The 17,180-nt window shown below is 43.5% G+C and overlaps 2 protein-coding genes across 2 annotated transcripts in view; both read right to left on the bottom strand.

Moving 5' to 3' along the window:
• Window positions 1-17,180, bottom strand: part of LOC139424506 (myb/SANT-like DNA-binding domain-containing protein 4) — a 1,073,247-nt gene that overhangs the window by 975,732 nt on the left and 80,335 nt on the right. The window lies entirely within an intron of this gene.
• Window positions 9,316-12,984, bottom strand: LOC139424458 (uncharacterized). The gene is made up of 2 exons (XM_071176308.1): window positions 12,757-12,984; window positions 9,316-11,834 (listed from the first exon to the last, which is right to left on the bottom strand). The coding sequence occupies exon 2, from the start codon at window positions 11,720-11,722 to the stop codon at window positions 10,424-10,426; it is 1,299 nt and encodes a 432-aa protein (XP_071032409.1). The 5' UTR covers window positions 11,723-11,834; window positions 12,757-12,984; the 3' UTR covers window positions 9,316-10,423.

Raw genomic sequence — 17,180 nt, 5'->3', positions numbered from 1 at the left:
TCACTGTCAAACGCTCCCTGAAACACTTCTGCGAGCAGGCCTTTCTAATCGACCTGGCCTGGGTATCCTGGAAGGATACTGACCTCATCCTGTCAGTCGAGGATGCCTGGTCATTCTTTAAAAGTAATTTCCTCACCATCTTAGATAAGCATGCCCCGTTCAAAAAATGCAGAACTAAGAACAGATATAGCTCTTGATTTACTCCAGACCTGACTCCCCTTGACCAGCACAAAAACATCCTGTGGCGGACTACAATAGCATTGAATAGTCCCAGCGATATGCAACTGTTCAGGGAAGTCAGGAACCAATACACACATTCAGTCAGGAAAGCAAAGGCTAGCTTTTTCAAGCAGAAATTTGCATCCTGTAGCTCTAATTCCCAACATTTTTGGGACACTGTAAAGTCCATGGAGAACAAGAGCACCTCCTCCCAGCTGCCCGCTGCAATGAGGCAAGGTAACACGTCACCACCGATAAATCCATGATAATCGAACATTTCAATAAGCATTTCTCAACGGCTGGCCATGCCTTCCTCCTGGCTACTCTAACCCCGGTCAACAGCCCCCCCTCCACCCCCCCACCCCCACCCCTACTCGCCCAAGCCACTCCAGCTTCTCCTTCACCCAGATACAGGTAGCAAGTGTTCGGAAAGAGGTGCAAAACCTGGACCCGTACAAATCAGCTAGGCTAGACAACCTGGACCCTCTCTTTCTAAAAGTGACCGCCGCCATTGTTGCAACCCCGATTACCAGCCTGTTCAACCTCTCTTTCGTAACGTCCGAGATCCCTAAAGATTGGAAAGCTGCCGCGGTCATCCCCCTCTTCAAAGGGGGTGACACCCTAGACCCAAACTGTTACAGACCTATATCCATCCTGCCCTGCCTATCTAAAGTCTTCGAAAGTCAAGTTAATAAAAAGATCACTGACCATTTCGAATCCCACAGTACCTACTCCGCTGTGCAATCCGGTTTCCGAGCTGGTCACGGGTGCACCTCAGCCACACTCAAGGTACTAAACGATATCATAACCGCCATCGATAAAAGACAGTACTGTGCAGCCGTCTTCATCGACCTGGCCAAGGCTTTCGACTCTGTCAATCACCGCATTCTTATCGGCAGACTCAATAGCCTTGGTTTTTCTAATGACTGTCTCGCCTGGTTCACCAACTACTTTGCAGACAGAGTTCAGTGTGTCAAATCAGAGGGCATGTTGTCTGGACCTCTGGCCGTCTCTATGGGGGTACCACAGGGTTCAATTCTCGGGCCGACTCTTTTCTCTGTATATATCAATGATTTCGCTCTTGCTGCGGGCGATTCCCTAATCCACCTCTACGCAGATGACACCATTCTGTATACTTCTGGCCCTTCCTTGGACACTGTGCTATCTAACCTCCAAACGAGCGGCATGAATGGCATACAACACTCCTTCTGTGGCCTCCAACTGCTCTTAAACACTAGTAAAACCAAATGCATGCTTTTCAACAGTTCGCTGCCCGCACCTGCCCGCCCGACTAGCATCACCACCCTGGACGGTTCCGACTTAGAATATGTGGACAACTATAAATACCTAGGTGTCTGGTTAGACTGTAAACTCTCCTTCCAGACTCATATTAAACATCTCCAATCCAAAATCAAATCTAGAATCATCTTTCTATTTCGCAACAAAGCCTCCTTCACTCACGCTGCCAAACGTACCCTACTGATCCTTACCGATCCTCGACTTTGGCGATGTCATCTACAAAATAGCTTCCAATACTCTACTCAGGAAACTGAATGCAGTCTATCACAGTGCCATCCGTTTGTTACCAAATCACCTTATACCACCCACCACTGCGACCTGAATGCTTTAGTCGGCTGGCCCTCGCTACATATTCATCGCCAGACCCACTGGCTCCAGGTCATCTATAAGTCTATGCTAGGTAAAGCTCCGCCTTATCTCAGTTCACTGGTCATGATAACAACACCCACCCATAGCACACGTTCCAGCAGGTATATCTCACTGATCATCCCCAATGCCAACACCTCATTTGGCCTCCTTTCCTTACAGTTCTCTGCTGCCAGTGACTGGAACTAATTGCAAAAATCGCTGAAGCTGGAGACTTATATTTCTTTCACCAACTTTAAACATCAGCTATCTGAGCAGCTAACCGATCCTTGCAGCTGTACATAGTCCATCTGTATATAGCCCACCCAATCTACCTACTTCATCCCCATACTGTTTTTATTTTATTTACTTTTCAGCTCTTTTGCACACCAGTATCTCTACTTGCATATCATCATCTGCTCATTTATCACTCCAGTGTTAATCTGCTAAATTGTAATTATTATCCTATGGCCTATTTATTGCCTACCTCCTCATGCCTTTTGCACACACTGTATATAGACTTCCTTTTTTTCTACTGTGTCATTGACTTGTTTATTGTTTACTCCATGTGTAACTCTGTGTTGTTATCTGTGTCACACTGCTTTGCTTTATCTTGGCCAGGTCGCAGTTGTAAATGAGAACTTGTTCTCAGCTAGCCTACCTGATTAAATAAAGGTGAAATATATATATATATTTTTAATCAGCCTCATCACACAATTTATTGCACAACTAAAATGACATCACAGTTACAACCTGCTATTAAATTCAAGGTTACGTTCCAAATGGCACCCTATTCCCTATATAGTGCAAAACGTTTTAACCCATAGGGCTCTGGTCAAAAAACTACATAGGGAACAGGGTGGGTGCATTGGGATGCAGCCCAAGTCATTTTTCATAGCAAAAGCACTCAGGGCGAAAGAGAGATATATTGTTTAAGAAAAACAAAGTGTTTATCCCAATTCAGCTCCCTTCAATATACATTCAAACTAAACTCATCAATCACAATGGGCATGAGTGTTCAAATAAATCACTCTAGATAAAATAATGAGATCAATAAATAATCAATAAATCCCTAACTTCATCCTATTAGGTGATGTTACATCTTAAACATGTATAATCCTCAAAATGATGCTTATAGCCATGTCATTAATCTGTTTTTATGTATATGCTTCCCCCCTTTTGAAGGTTATATATAGCATCACAAACTTCTACCTTCTTGGATATATACAGTTGAAGTCGGAAGTTTACATACACTTAGGCTGGACTCATTAAAGATCGTTTTTCACCCACTCCCCAAATTTCTTGTTAACAAACTATAGTTTTGGCAAGTCAGTTAGGACATCTACTTTGCCCATGGCACAAGTCATTTTTCCAACAATTGTTTACAGACAGATTATTTCAATTATAATTCACTGTATCACAATTCCAGTGGTTCAGAAGTTTGCATACACAAATTTGACCGTGCCTTTAAACAGCTTGGAAAATTCCAGAAAATAATGTCATGGCTTTAGAAGCTTCTGATAGGTTAATTGACATCATTTGAGTCAATTGAAGGTGTACCTGTGGATGTATTTCACGGCCTACCTTCAAACTCAGTGCCTCTTTGCTTGATCATGGGAAAATCAAAAGAAATCAGCCAAGACATCAGAAGAATAATTGTAGACCTCCACAAGTCTGGTTCATCCTTGGGAGTAATTTCCAAATGCCTGAAGGTAGTTCATCTGGCTTGCTAGGGGTCTCATTTGGATTACATAGGGAATATAACGATTGAGCCCTGATGCTCCGTTTTATGTCATAACGATTGAGCCCTGAAGCTCCGTTTTATGTCATAACGATTGAGCCCTGATGCTCCGTTTTATGTCACAACGATTGAGCCCTGATGCTCCGTTTTATGTCATAACGATTGAGCCCTGATGCTCCGTTTTATGTCACAACGATTGAGCCCTGATGCTCCGTTTTATGTCATAACGATTGAGCCCTGATGCTCCGTTTTATGTCATAACGATTGAGCCCTGATGCTCCGTTTTATGTCACAACGATTGAGCCCTGATGCTCCGTTTTATGTCATAACGATTGAGCCCTGAAGCTCCGTTTTATGTCATAACGATTGAGCCCTGAAGCTCCGTTTTATGTCATAACGATTGAGCCCTGAAGCTCCGTTTTATGCCATAAGACAAGCTGTTTCCAAGGCGATTTTTGTAACAACATCAAGAGCCTCTCTGGATGTCCGTGGTGATAGATAACTATAGTCAAGGACAGCTTCAGTTATTCTATTGGCACTCTGAATGGGTTTTTATTCTCGGTCCGTAGTGTTTTCTCTATTGTATCATAGAGCAGGCCTGCCATTCAGAATGACCTTGGAGATAAGGAAATAACAGCCAATGGAGAAAGCAATGATGTCGTTTTCAATGGAATAAGGTTATCACACATTTGATGGAAGTGGTTATTCTCTCACATTTTCTCTAATACAATACTGCTGTCCCTTTGATCTCCCATTTCAGAGATATAAAAATGGGGGAAAATGGAATCACTTCTTATCATATTGCCTTTGAGCATTTTTGGATATATGGAATTTGAGAACTGACCTGTTGCACTACAAGGGTGAAAGACACATGAACATAAAGAAATCCTGTTCTCCATAGACGTCAAGCATCAAATGGTTTTGAGGACCCTAGGCTGTTGTCTTCACTTATTTATGCTTATTACTTGATGCCTATCACACACACACACACACACACACACACACACACACACACACACACACACACACACACACACACACACACACACACACACACACACACACACACACACACACACACACACACACACACACACACACACACACAATGCCATTCTCCAATCTAATGGTAACCTCTTCATTGCCTCCAATAAACCTCCGACAAGTAGTGTTGAGGAGAGTGAGTTTTTATCTCTGTAAGACAAATGTGGAAAGGCCATAAAGTGTGAATAGTATCGTTATTAGTGTCAGTAGAGCGTTTAACCCTTTGAACTTTATGGACTGTAGCATTGGTCAGCTCAGGGTTTACTCCAACGCCCTGTGCTGGTTATTCATCTTTCTTATTAACCCTAAACACTCAGAGAGAAGAGAGAAGGGTATCTTACAGTAGATCTGACTCTATATTCCAATATCCTGTTGGAATCCATCCAATTCCAATGCCAATTCAAATGCTTTTTCTTGACACTTTTTTTAGTGTGCGTATGTTCATTAAAACAGTGTCAAACCTGGAGTCAAATGTTTTCACAGTGTTACATAATTGCTTTTACATATGCCACGGAGAAGCCCCTTTGGAGACATGGAATAAAGGAATCAATTGGAAAGGATTAAGAAAGAACAGATTCATATACATCCCTTCTTCCACCCCCCTTTTCTTCCATTCCCCTCTCTCCTTCCATCCCCCTCTCCTTCTCTCTCCCTCTCCTTCCATCCCCCTCTCCTTCTCTCTCCCTCTTCTTCCCTCCCCCTCTCTTTGTTACCACACCACCGTCAGTCAGACAATCTTGGGGAGACGTTGACCTTAAACTTGGTAGCTCCTACCCCCTCTACTCCGACAACAACCACCCAACCCCCAACGCACTCCCCCCAGAGCTGCGTCTGCTGCACAGTGTTCCCTTGGCAACCGTCATAGCCCGCGTCTGCCTAGCAACCAGCAACCAGACTGTCTGTATGGTCTATGGATTATAGGAATGGGGGTTGGTTGTAGACTAGACTAGAGGGAGGGGTGTTGGGGACTGGGGTAGAGTAGACAAAACAACTGATGTGTATCTATTGGGCTATTCAGTGTTATTGTTAGGCAGGCGGGGAGGAAACAGACCGAGGTAGACTCAGTGAACTGGGGGGTTACCATGTATGGAGTCCATGCCTGTCAAAAACAATATCTGGGGTGTCTCACTCACACTCTCCATGTTATCGCCAAGGAAAGATGAGAGAAAAAGAACAAGAATATTAATATAATAAACCTACGCCAGGAAATACGTTAAATACGTCTAAGTAACCAGGCTCACTACTGGAACAATAAGGACTGGTGTGGCATGAGGCTGTAGAGAGTCTACTACTGGAACGATAAGGACTGGTGTAGCATGAGGCTGTAGAGAGTCTACTACTGGAACGATAAGGACTGGTGTAGCATGAGGCTGTAGAGAGTCTACTACTGGAATGATAAGGACTGGTGTAGCATGAGGCTGTAGAGAGTCTACTACTGGAACGATAAGGACTGGTGTGACATGAGGCTGTAGAGAGTCTACTACTGGAACGATAAGGACTGGTGTAGCATGAGGCTGTAGAGAGTCTACTACTGGAACGATAAGGACTGGTGTAGCATGAGGCTGTAGAGAGTCTACTACTGGAACGATAAGGACTGGTGTAGCATGAGGCTGTAGAGAGTCTACTACTGGAACGATAAGGACTGGTGTGACATGAGGCTGTAGAGAGTCTACTACTGGAACGATAAGGACTGGTGTGACATGAGGCTGTAGAGAGTCTACTACTGGAACGATAAGGACTGGTGTGACATGAACCTGTAGAGAGTCTACTACTGGAACGATAAGGACTGGAGTGGCATGAGGCATGTGTTCTGACAAAACACTGTAGAGAGTCTACTACTGGAACGATAAGGACTGGTGTGGCATGAGGCTGTAGAGAGTCTACTACTGGAACGATAAGGACTGGTGTGGCATGAGGCTGTAGAGAGTCTACTACTGGAACGATAAGGACTGGTGTGACATGAGGCTGTAGAGAGTCTACTACTGGAACGATAAGGACTGGTGTGACATGAGGCTGTAGAGAGTCTACTACTGGAACGATAAGGACTGGTGTGGCATGAGGCATGTGCTCTGACAAATACACTGTAGAGAGTCTACTACTGGAACGATAAGGACTGGTGTAGCATGAGGCATGTGCTCTGACAAATACACTGTAGAGAGTCTACTACTGGAACGATAAGGACTGGTGTGGCATGAGGCTGTAGAGAGTCTACTACTGGAACGATAAGGACTGGTGTGACATGAGGCTGTAGAGAGTCTACTACTGGAACGATAAGGACTGGTGTGGCATGAGGCATGTGCTCTGACAAATACACTGTAGAGAGTCTACTACTGGAACGATAAGGACTGGTGTAGCATGAGGCATGTGCTCTGACAAATACACTGTAGAGAGTCTACTACTGGAACGATAAGGACTGGTGTGGCATGAGGCTGTAGAGAGTCTACTACTGGAACGATAAGGACTGGTGTGACATGAGGCTGTAGAGAGTCTACTACTGGAACGATAAGGACTGGTGTGACATGAGCCTGTAGAGAGTCTACTACTGGAACGATAAGGACTGGTGTAGCATGAGGCATGTGCTCTGACAAATACACTGTAGAGAGTCTACTACTGGAACGATAAGGACTGGTGTGGCATGAGGCTGTAGAGAGTCTACTACTGGAACGATAAGGACTGGTGTGGCATGAGGCTGTAGAGAGTCTACTACTGGAACGATAAGGACTGGTGTGACATGAGGCTGTAGAGAGTCTACTACTGGAACGATAAGGACTGGTGTGACATGAACCTGTAGAGAGTCTACTACTGGAACGATAAGGACTGGTGTAGCATGAGGCTGTAGAGAGTCTACTACTGGAACGATAAGGACTGGTGTGACATGAACCTGTAGAGAGTCTACTACTGGAACGATAAGGACTGGTGTAGCATGAGGCTGTAGAGAGTCTACTACTGGAACAATAAGGACTGGTGTAGCATGAGGCATGTGCTCTGACAAAACACTGTAGAGAGTCTACTACTGGAACGATAAGGACTGGTGTGGCATGAGGCTGTAGAGAGTCTACTACTGGACAAATACACTGTAGAGAGTCTACTACTGGAACGATAAGGACTGGTGTGGCATGAGGCTGTAGAGAGTCTACTACTGGACAAATACACTGTAGAGAGTCTACTACTGGACAAATACACTGTAGAGAGTCTACTACTGGACAAATACACTGTAGAGAGTCTACTACTGGACAAATACACTATAGAGAGTCTACTACTGGACAAATACACTGTAGAGAGTCTACTACTGGACAAATACACTATAGAGAGTCCACTACTGGAACGATAAGGACTGGTGTGGAAACGGATATTTCTGCTGTGGGTGAAGTGTTCAGCTACAGAGAGTGCCGGATGCCACCTAGTGTTGGGTTTTGATCATTGATGAACAACAGCTTCCAAACCTGCTCTGTATGTATCTCTGAATATCACCGAGCCAGTAGTGAACAGTTAGCATCTCTTACTCTATACGAAGTAGTCTTCTACACTATCATCATAATCTCCTGTATTAGCGTCCCCCTCCCTCCTTTGACTTTCTATCTACTCTTCTTCTCTCTATACCCCTCCTTTTCTCTCCTTTTTTCTTCTCTAAGTCTTTCTTTCTCTCTGTCCCATTCATATTCAGGTCCAGAAGTGCTTCCTGACATGGGCCAATCAATATCCTGTCCTCTCCTTGAAGCTTAAAATAGCTTCTCCTCCTGCTGCTGCTGACGTTGTCTCTCTCTCTCTGTGTGTGTGTGTGTGTGTGTGTGTGTGTGTGTGTGTGTGTGTGTGTGTGTGTGTGTGTGTGTGTGTGTGTGTGTGTGTGTGTGTGTGTGTGTGTGTGTGTGTGTGTGTGTGTGTGGCTACTGCTGACGTGGTACATATGAGTCACTCAGAGACCCACTCTCTCCCCCCATCCCATCCCCATCACTGAACAGAGAGGGAGGCCTAGATTATGCCCCAATCTCCATTTTTATCCATTTTATTGTAACACATTTGCACTGCCCGTACTTTACCTTCATGTACATATTGTAGAGATGCATTGTATCTACAGAACCCCTCCTTTTCCTAGCACGCAAACAGTAGTGTATATATAGAGGGTTGGAAAAGAGCACCATTAAAGTCTATCACTGATGCAGAAAACACGAGCTGGGTGGGTAGACTACTACATATATTTATAGTGGATGAGGATATTTCCCTCCATTACAATGTAAAGCACTTAAACACTTCAGTTGGAAAGGTGGTCTGTGTAAACTGTGAATCCATTTAGACCAGCTGTTTAGTGATGTATTCTGTGTTGGTGGACCTTTATAATTCATGCTTTTAGCACAGTAGAAACACAGCGGTTTGTTCGGGAATACATCCTGTTTTCTTTTTTACTCTCTACCTCGATCCCTCATATGACTCACTGGAGACGACTCGTCATGTGCAGCGAGAACACTTCCTAGGAGTGTGTGGGGTCGTAACCACGTGTACGAGGCTACTAGTAACTTCAGACTCACTGCATTAATAAGAGAATGGTGGGTGTGAGACTACCGGTGTAAGACACACGCAATAAAGTATCATAAATGTGTATTAGTCACGTAATAAAGTATCATAAATGTGTATTAGTCACGTAATAGAAACTCATAGACACAAAACACTGATTAGGAAAAACGGTTTATTTATTGACGTATATGTACAGTATATCACATTACTTACAGTTGAAATGAAAAAATATGTACATAGAATCTGTTATTATGATATTTTATTAGCCAAACCGTTTAAGACAAACTGTGTAGAAACAAACAGAGGTGAGGGATACCATGTCCTACAGCAGCAGGGTAATCGGACATGTAACGCAATAATACAAACGGCATGAGTTCACAAAGGATCCATCTCTGACCTCAGTGTGTGTACCGCTGCATGTACTCAGGTTTACCAGTGTAGTCCAGTGTGTTAACACCTGTTCAATTAAAGTCTCTAAAGAAAGAATGTGAAACTTCATCAAAGACACAGGCCAGATCAGTGTACAAAAAAAAAAACTGTATTTCAGATATCATACGAACAAGTATGAAAATGTATGCACTCGCATACTGTAAGTCGCCCTGGATAAGAGTGTCTGCTAAATGACTCAAAATATAAATACAAAAAATGTGTATCATATAAGTTACCCATAAATGCTGTTTTATAGTACTGTGAATCAAACAGAGTATCCTGAAGTATTGCTTTTGACTCCTGATTGCTATTGTAACGGGTACTTCCTGTGCTGGTGTGTTTTTATAGTGGTGAAGGCCACTGTATCGTCGTATCTGGAGAATGTGTTATTGAAGTAGTTTTCAGGTTGTCATATGGTTCGCTCGGCTTCTTCACACTTGATGTAGCTGTTTGCTTGAGATCAATGGAGCGGCAGGTAGCTTAGTGGTTAGAGCGTTGGGCCAGTCACCGAAAGGTTGCTAGATCGAATCCCCGAGCTGACAAGGTAAAAAAAATATATGTTGTTCTGCCCCTGAATAAGGCAGTTAACCCACCGTTCCTAGGCCGTCATTGTAAATAAGAATGAGTTTTTAACTGACTTGCCTAGTTCAAATAAAAATGGGCAGTGCTGTGCCCTGTGAGTCAAGTTCAGCTGAGACACTGTGAAAGTCAATGTTCAGGTTCAAGTGAATGAAACTTTCTTTGAGTCTATACCCCTTTCTCTCTCTGTTGCTCTTCTCTGTATGTAAATGTAAAAATGTGTGATACGGTGAGGTTGTGAGTGTGTTCAACCTGACCTCAGACCAGTTTGGAGAGCAGCTGCTGAGAGAACAGCTTCTTGAGCTGGGCCACCTCCTGCGATAGAGAGCTGAGCTGGGATTTGAGGGTGCCATTCTCCGCCACATACTGGGAGTCTGTGGTAGTGGTGGGGCTGTGTGCAGACCCTCCAGAGGGGGAGTAGTGGTGCTGCTGATCATGCCCAGCACGGGCCTCCTCACTGGGCCACGCAGCCTGGCCCTCTCCCCTATGACTGTACCATCCAGCCTGGCTCCTCTGGATGTTTGGTCCGACTGTAGCTACGGGGAAAGGGCGTTTACTATTAGGGGACCTTGCTGGTATCTCCCCACCTTCGCTACCTCCACCGGGGGTTTTGAAGCGGAGTTTGTGTGGTAGGCTAGAGTCCTGCCTGCCGTGGTACTGTCCTTCTGCCTCCAGGGAGGCGCGAGGCTCATAATGCCCCTGTTCCTCTACCGTTCTGGGGAATGTTCGGCTGTGGTCCCCTAGTCCGTCGTCAAAGAACACAGGGCTGCCGACGTTGGAGCTTCCAGGAGAGAAACCAGAGTCCTCGGATATACTACTGCCCACGTCACGCCCTGCTGGCAGCCCAGTTCCCCTCACCTCGTATGAGGATGAGTGGTGGGGATGGTGGTGGGAGGTGGTGGCGGGGGTGTTATGGGGGTAGGAACCATCATCGTGGGGTAGGTAGTACCTCGGTTCAAGATGCTTGGGTGGAGGCACGGACAGCGGCATTATGGCTATGTCGGAGGTGTCCTTGACTAGGCCAAAGCGGAACTTGAAGGCCAGGAGTTCGGCCCTTAGTCGGGCGTTCTCCTCCAACAACCCCAGAACCCTCGTCTCCAGGACCATGTCATTGGCACGTCGTTTCTCACGCGACCGTTTCGCTGCCTCGTTGTTCTTCTTCCTCTTATCCCAGTAGCCGTGGTCCTTCTTCTCGTCTGGAGTGAACTCGCGTTTGCGGCGCAGAGCACTGTTGCTATCGTCAAAGTCATCCTCACCGTCATTGTTAGAGATAGCATTAGCGTTAGTATGGTTAGCGGTGGCGGCTAGGCTTTCTTTCCGCTTCAGGGCAGAGGTGCAGCCCAGGAGGGAACGGGCTAGTTGGCTGCTGGAAGTCAGGATGGAGACCGCCTCGTCAGTGAAGGACATTGCCTCGCTCAGAGGCCTCGGGTCCAGGCCTTCCAGTCCCAACAGATGGGAGGGACCACCAGACAAATCCTGGAGGACGCTACTGGTGGGTCTAGTATGGTATTTCATGCTTGGATAGCCCTGGTGTGATCGGGTAATTGCCAAACTCATAAATTGTGTGCTTGAGTTTCGTTTAATAGCTCACTTAAGAAATACACTCTCTGGTTGTTTTGATAATGACGCTGGCTCCGAGTGGCTGTGATTCACGTTGCAATGCCACCATCTAGTGGACAGAGAGAGAAAAGGTCAACGAGGAGGTTAGTGAGGTTTGAGTAAACCTTATGTAAGTTCAACACAATGTTATATCATTCTGTCACAGCTCCAAACATTCCTGTAGTGTACAGTGTACTGAACAGAAGCACATAGATGGTTAACACGCACATATTTCTCATTATGAAAAACATCCCTAGGACAATTCCATTTTGCGACATGGTAGAAGGATATCAGCAAGTTGAGGATGAAAGTAAGTTGCTCATTTGTGCAGAATATTCTATCCTATACTAGTCTATTATTTCTATGTTGACTATACGCAATATATGCAATACATTCCTGAATGTTTTATTGGGATGAGAGAATGTTCACATTTTCACTCGCCTATAATTAAAGCCTATAATAAAGCTTCTATAGGCTATAACATAGGTTGTGTAAAGGAATCCAGTGAACTTTCTGTCAATTCAACAGTACGCTGAATACTGTAGTTTTCACAGCAACAGTCGTTTAACAACTATTTGCTCCCCCACACACAGTCTGAACATGTTGAATTAAGTGCACCCACTGAGAAGGAAGCCCCAAGGCGTGTCATCATTTACGCAACGTTACAGAGAGGAACATTACAGTACATGCACTTATGCATGATTTTACCCGATGTCCCCGAAAAACAGCACTGGCGGATGAGAACCGCGGTAGCATGCGCAGGATAACTGAGAATCGAACAAGGGAGTCGATACACTTGATCTGGTTTTGATATGCTGCATAGTGCCTACTCCTAACTTTAGACTACACTTCTTTATCACCCACTTTGTATATTTTCAGTATCCATCTTAAATAACTAGTTCAGCACCACACACAATACAATGTTTTACAATGTCACATTTCTATATAACATAATAAATCAACATTTTCTTTTCCATTTGAGATGAGGTTACCTGTTAGTGAAATAGCCCTATGAAGTTCCTCTTCTTCATGTGAATCTCCTCCAAAGTGTTATTAGAAAGACTGTATATGCTCAATAGATTGGATGATAGGGCGCGTCTCTCCCAGGTCGCCTCGCGCTTGTTTCTGCTCAGCGAACACTGACGCTACTCATATTTGTTTCTTCACCCAGTATAGGTTCAACGTGGTTTGTCTCCTCACCTCGCCTGAACCCGCGCCCTCAGCCCATAGAGTAGAACCACCACCAATGGAACGCAAAGCCGCCTCCCCTTCGGCCTCGAGCCAATGCCTCATTTAGTCACAGCAGGGCGAGCCTATCCGCTTTCAGCTGCTACGCGTCACATACTATTTTTCTCACCCCAATCCACCTCTCTCTTGCTCTCTCTCTCTCTCTCTCTCTCTCTCTCTCTCTCTCTCTCTCTCTATCTGATTTTCAACCATGTTTTCAACATCTTTGATCAAATTACTGTATGTTAATGTCTCCAAATAAGTTGCAAATCCAGTCCACCATCTCTCCAAATATCCATTTACAAGACATTGACTGATAATATGCCTATTTTGAAATAAATTATTTGTTTAAATACCTTCATGTATGACAGAATGGGTTGGATTCTGGTTTTACAGATACAGATGTCTCATGCTGTCTGTTCATACACCTCCAATCCCTCATGTTGATTGACCTGAGAGCTCTCTCCTGAACTGGGATGCCCACTGACTCATTGCTCAACTGAACTTTACATTTATCCATCCATCCATGGAATTCACCTCCACGTGTAATACACGGAGCATATCTTATTAGCACTGATTTGAATGATATCTGCTTTATTGAGGAAAGTTTTCTTGCAATGACTGTAAATGTGATTGTCTTGGCTACCTTAGTTGAATTCACTGACTGTGAATGTAGTTGTCTTGGCTACCTTAGTTGAATTCACTGACTGTGAATGTAGTTGTCTCGGCTACTTTAGTTGAATTCACTGACTGTGAATGTAGTTGTCTCGGCTACTTTAGTTGAATGCACTGACTGTGAATGTAGTTGTCTTGCCTACCTTAGTTGAATTCACTGACTGTGAATGTAGTTGTCTCGGCTACCTTAGTTGAATTCACTGACTGTGAATGTAGTTGTCTTGTCTACCTTAGTTGAATGCACTGACTGTGAATGTGGTTGTCTTGGCTACCTTAGTTGAATTCACTGACTGTGAATGTAGTTGTCTCGGCTACTTTAGTTGAATGCACTGACTGTGAATGTAGTTGTCTTGCCTACCTTAGTTAATGCACTGACTGTGAATGTAGTTGTCTCGGCTACTTTAGTTGAATTCACTGACTGTGAATGTAGTTGTCTTGGCTACCTTAGTTGAATGCACTGACTGTGAATGTAGTTGTCTTGGCTACCTTAGTTGAATTCACTGACTGTGAATGTAGTTGTCTTGCCTACCTTAGTTAATGCACTGACTGTGAATGTAGTTGTCTTGCCTACCTTAGTTGAATTCACTGACTGTGAATGTAGTTGTCTTGGCTACCTTAGTTGAATGCACTGACTGTGAATGTAGTTGTCTTGGCTACTTTAGTTGAATTCACTGACTGTGAATGTAGTTGTCTTACCTACCTTAGTTAATGCACTGACTGTGAATGTAGTTGTCTTGCCTACCTTAGTTAATGCACTGACTGTGAATGTAGTTGTCTTGCCTACCTTAGTTAATGCACTGACTGTGAATGTAGTTGTCTTGCCTACCTTAGTTGAATGCACTGACTGTGAATGTAGTTGTCTTACCTACCTTAGTTAATGCACTGACTGTGAATGTAGTTGTCTTACCTACCTTAGTTAATGCACTGACTGTGAATGTAGTTGTCTTGCCTACCTTAGTTAATGCACTGACTGTGAATGTAGTTGTCTTACCTACCTTAGTTAATGCACTGACTGTGAATGTAGTTGTCTTACCTACCTTAGTTAATGCACTGACTGTGAATGTAGTTGTCTTGGATACCTTAGTTAATGCACTGACTGTGAATGTAGTTGTCTTGGATACCTTAGTTAATGCACTGACTGTGAATGTAGTTGTCTTGCCTACCTTAGTTAATGCACTGACTGTGAATGTAGTTGTCTTGCCTACCTTAGTTAATGCACTGACTGTGAATGTAGTTGTCTTGCCTACCTTAGTTGAATTCACTGACTGTGAATGTAGTTGTCTTGCCTACCTTAGTTAATGCACTGACTGTGAATGTAGTTGTCTTGCCTACCTTAGTTAATGCACTGACTGTGAATGTAGTTGTCTTGCCTACCTTAGTTAATGCACTGACTGTGAATGTAGTTGTCGTACCTACCTTAGTTGAATTCCCTGACTGTGAATGTAGTTGTCTTACCTACCTTAGTTAATGCACTGACTGTGAATGTAGTTGTCTTACCTACCTTAGTTAATGCACTGACTGTGAATGTAGTTGTCTTGCCTACCTTAGTTAATGCACTGACTGTGAATGTAGTTGTCTTGGATACCTTAGTTAATGCACTGACTGTGAATGTAGTTGTCTTACCTACCTTAGTTAAATCACTGACTGTGAATGTAGTTGTCTTGGCTACCTTAGTTAATGCACTGACTGTGAATGTAGTTGTCTTACCTACCTTAGTTAATGCACTGACTGTGAATGTAGTTGTCTTGGCTACCTTAGTTGAATTCACTGACTGTGAATGTAGTTGTCTTACCTACCTTAGTTAATGCACTGACTGTGAATGTAGTTGTCTTACCTACCTTAGTTAATGCACTGACTGTGAATGTAGTTGTCTTGGATACCTTAGTTAATGCACTGACTGTGAATGTAGTTGTCTTGCCTACCTTAGTTAATGCACTGACTGTGAATGTAGTTGTCTTACCTACCTTAGTTGAATTCACTGACTGTGAATGTAGTTGTCTTACCTACCTTAGTTAATGCACTGACTGTGAATGTAGTTGTCTTGCCTACCTTAGTTAATGCACTGACTGTGAATGTAGTTGTCTTGGATACCTTAGTTAATGCACTGACTGTGAATGTAGTTGTCTTACCTACCTTAGTTGAATTCACTGACTGTGAATGTAGTTGTCTTGCTGTGAATGTAGTTGTCTACCTTAGTTAATGCACTGACTGTGAATGTAGTTGTCTTGGATACCTTAGTTAATGCACTGACTGTGAATGTAGTTGTCTTACCTACCTTAGTTAATGCACTGACTGTGAATGTAGTTGTCTTACCTACCTTAGTTAATGCACTGACTGTGAATGTAGTTGTCTTACCTACCTTAGTTAATGCACTGACTGTGAATGTAGTTGTCTTGGATACCTTAGTTAATGCACTGACTGTGAATGTAGTTGTCTTACCTACCTTAGTTAATGCACTGACTGTGAATGTAGTTGTCTTGCCTACCTTAGTTAATGCACTGACTGTGAATGTAGTTGTCTTGGCTACCTTAGTTAATGCACTGACTGTGAATGTAGTTGTCTTGCCTACCTTAGTTAATGCACTGACTGTGAATGTAGTTGTCTTACCTACCTTAGTTAATGCACTGACTGTGAATGTAGTTGTCTTACCTACCTTAGTTGCACTGACTGTGACTGTAGTTGACTACCTGAATACACTGACTGTGAATGTAGTTCTTACCTACCTTAGTTAATGCACTGACTGTGAATGTAGTTGTCTTGGCTACCTTAGTTAATGCACTGACTGTGAATGTAGTTGTCTTGCCTACCTTAGTTAATGCACTGACTGTGAATGTAGTTGTCTTGCCTACCTTAGTTAATGCACTGACTGTGAATGTAGTTGTCTTGCCTACCTTAGTTAATGCACTGACTGTGAATGTAGTTGTCTTGCCTACCTTAGTTAATGCACTGACTGTGAATGTAGTTGTCTTGCCTACCTTAGTTAATGCACTGACTGTGAATGTAGTTGTCTTACCTACCTTAGTTAATGCACTGACTGTGAATGTAGTTGTCTTGGCTACCTTAGTTAATGCACTGACTGTGAATGTAGTTGTCTTGCCTACCTTAGTTAATGCACTGACTGTGAATGTAGTTGTCTTGGATACCTTAGTTAATGCACTGACTGTGAATGTAGTTGTCTTGCCTACCTTAGTTAATTCACTGACTGTGAATGTAGTTGTCTTGGATACCTTAGTTAATGCACTGACTGTGAATGTAGTTGTCTTGCCTACCTTAATTAATGCACTGACTGTGAATGTAGTTGTCTTGCCTACCTTAGTTAATGCACTGACTGTGAATGTAGTTGTCTTGACTACCTTAGTTAATGCACTGACTGTGAATGTAGTTGTCTTACCTACCTTAGTTAATGCACTGACTGTGAGTCTATCTGGATAAATGACCAAAATATACAAAATATGTACAGATATGTTTAAAGCAAAAGTTCAATTACTATTTGTTATTTATTTGTACAGTTGAA

Source organism: Oncorhynchus clarkii, chromosome 13 (assembly GCF_045791955.1).
Source record: "Oncorhynchus clarkii lewisi isolate Uvic-CL-2024 chromosome 13, UVic_Ocla_1.0, whole genome shotgun sequence".
NCBI lineage: Eukaryota > Metazoa > Chordata > Actinopteri > Salmoniformes > Salmonidae > Oncorhynchus > Oncorhynchus clarkii.
The sequence above is the reverse complement of the archived record's forward strand: the minus strand, read 5'-3'. Positions and strand labels throughout refer to the sequence as shown.

Excerpts from the sequence above, each read along its gene's own strand:
- LOC139424458 (XM_071176308.1), bottom strand. The coding sequence starts at position 11,722 with ATGAGTTTGGCAATTACCCGATCACACCAGGGCTATCCAAGCATGAAA.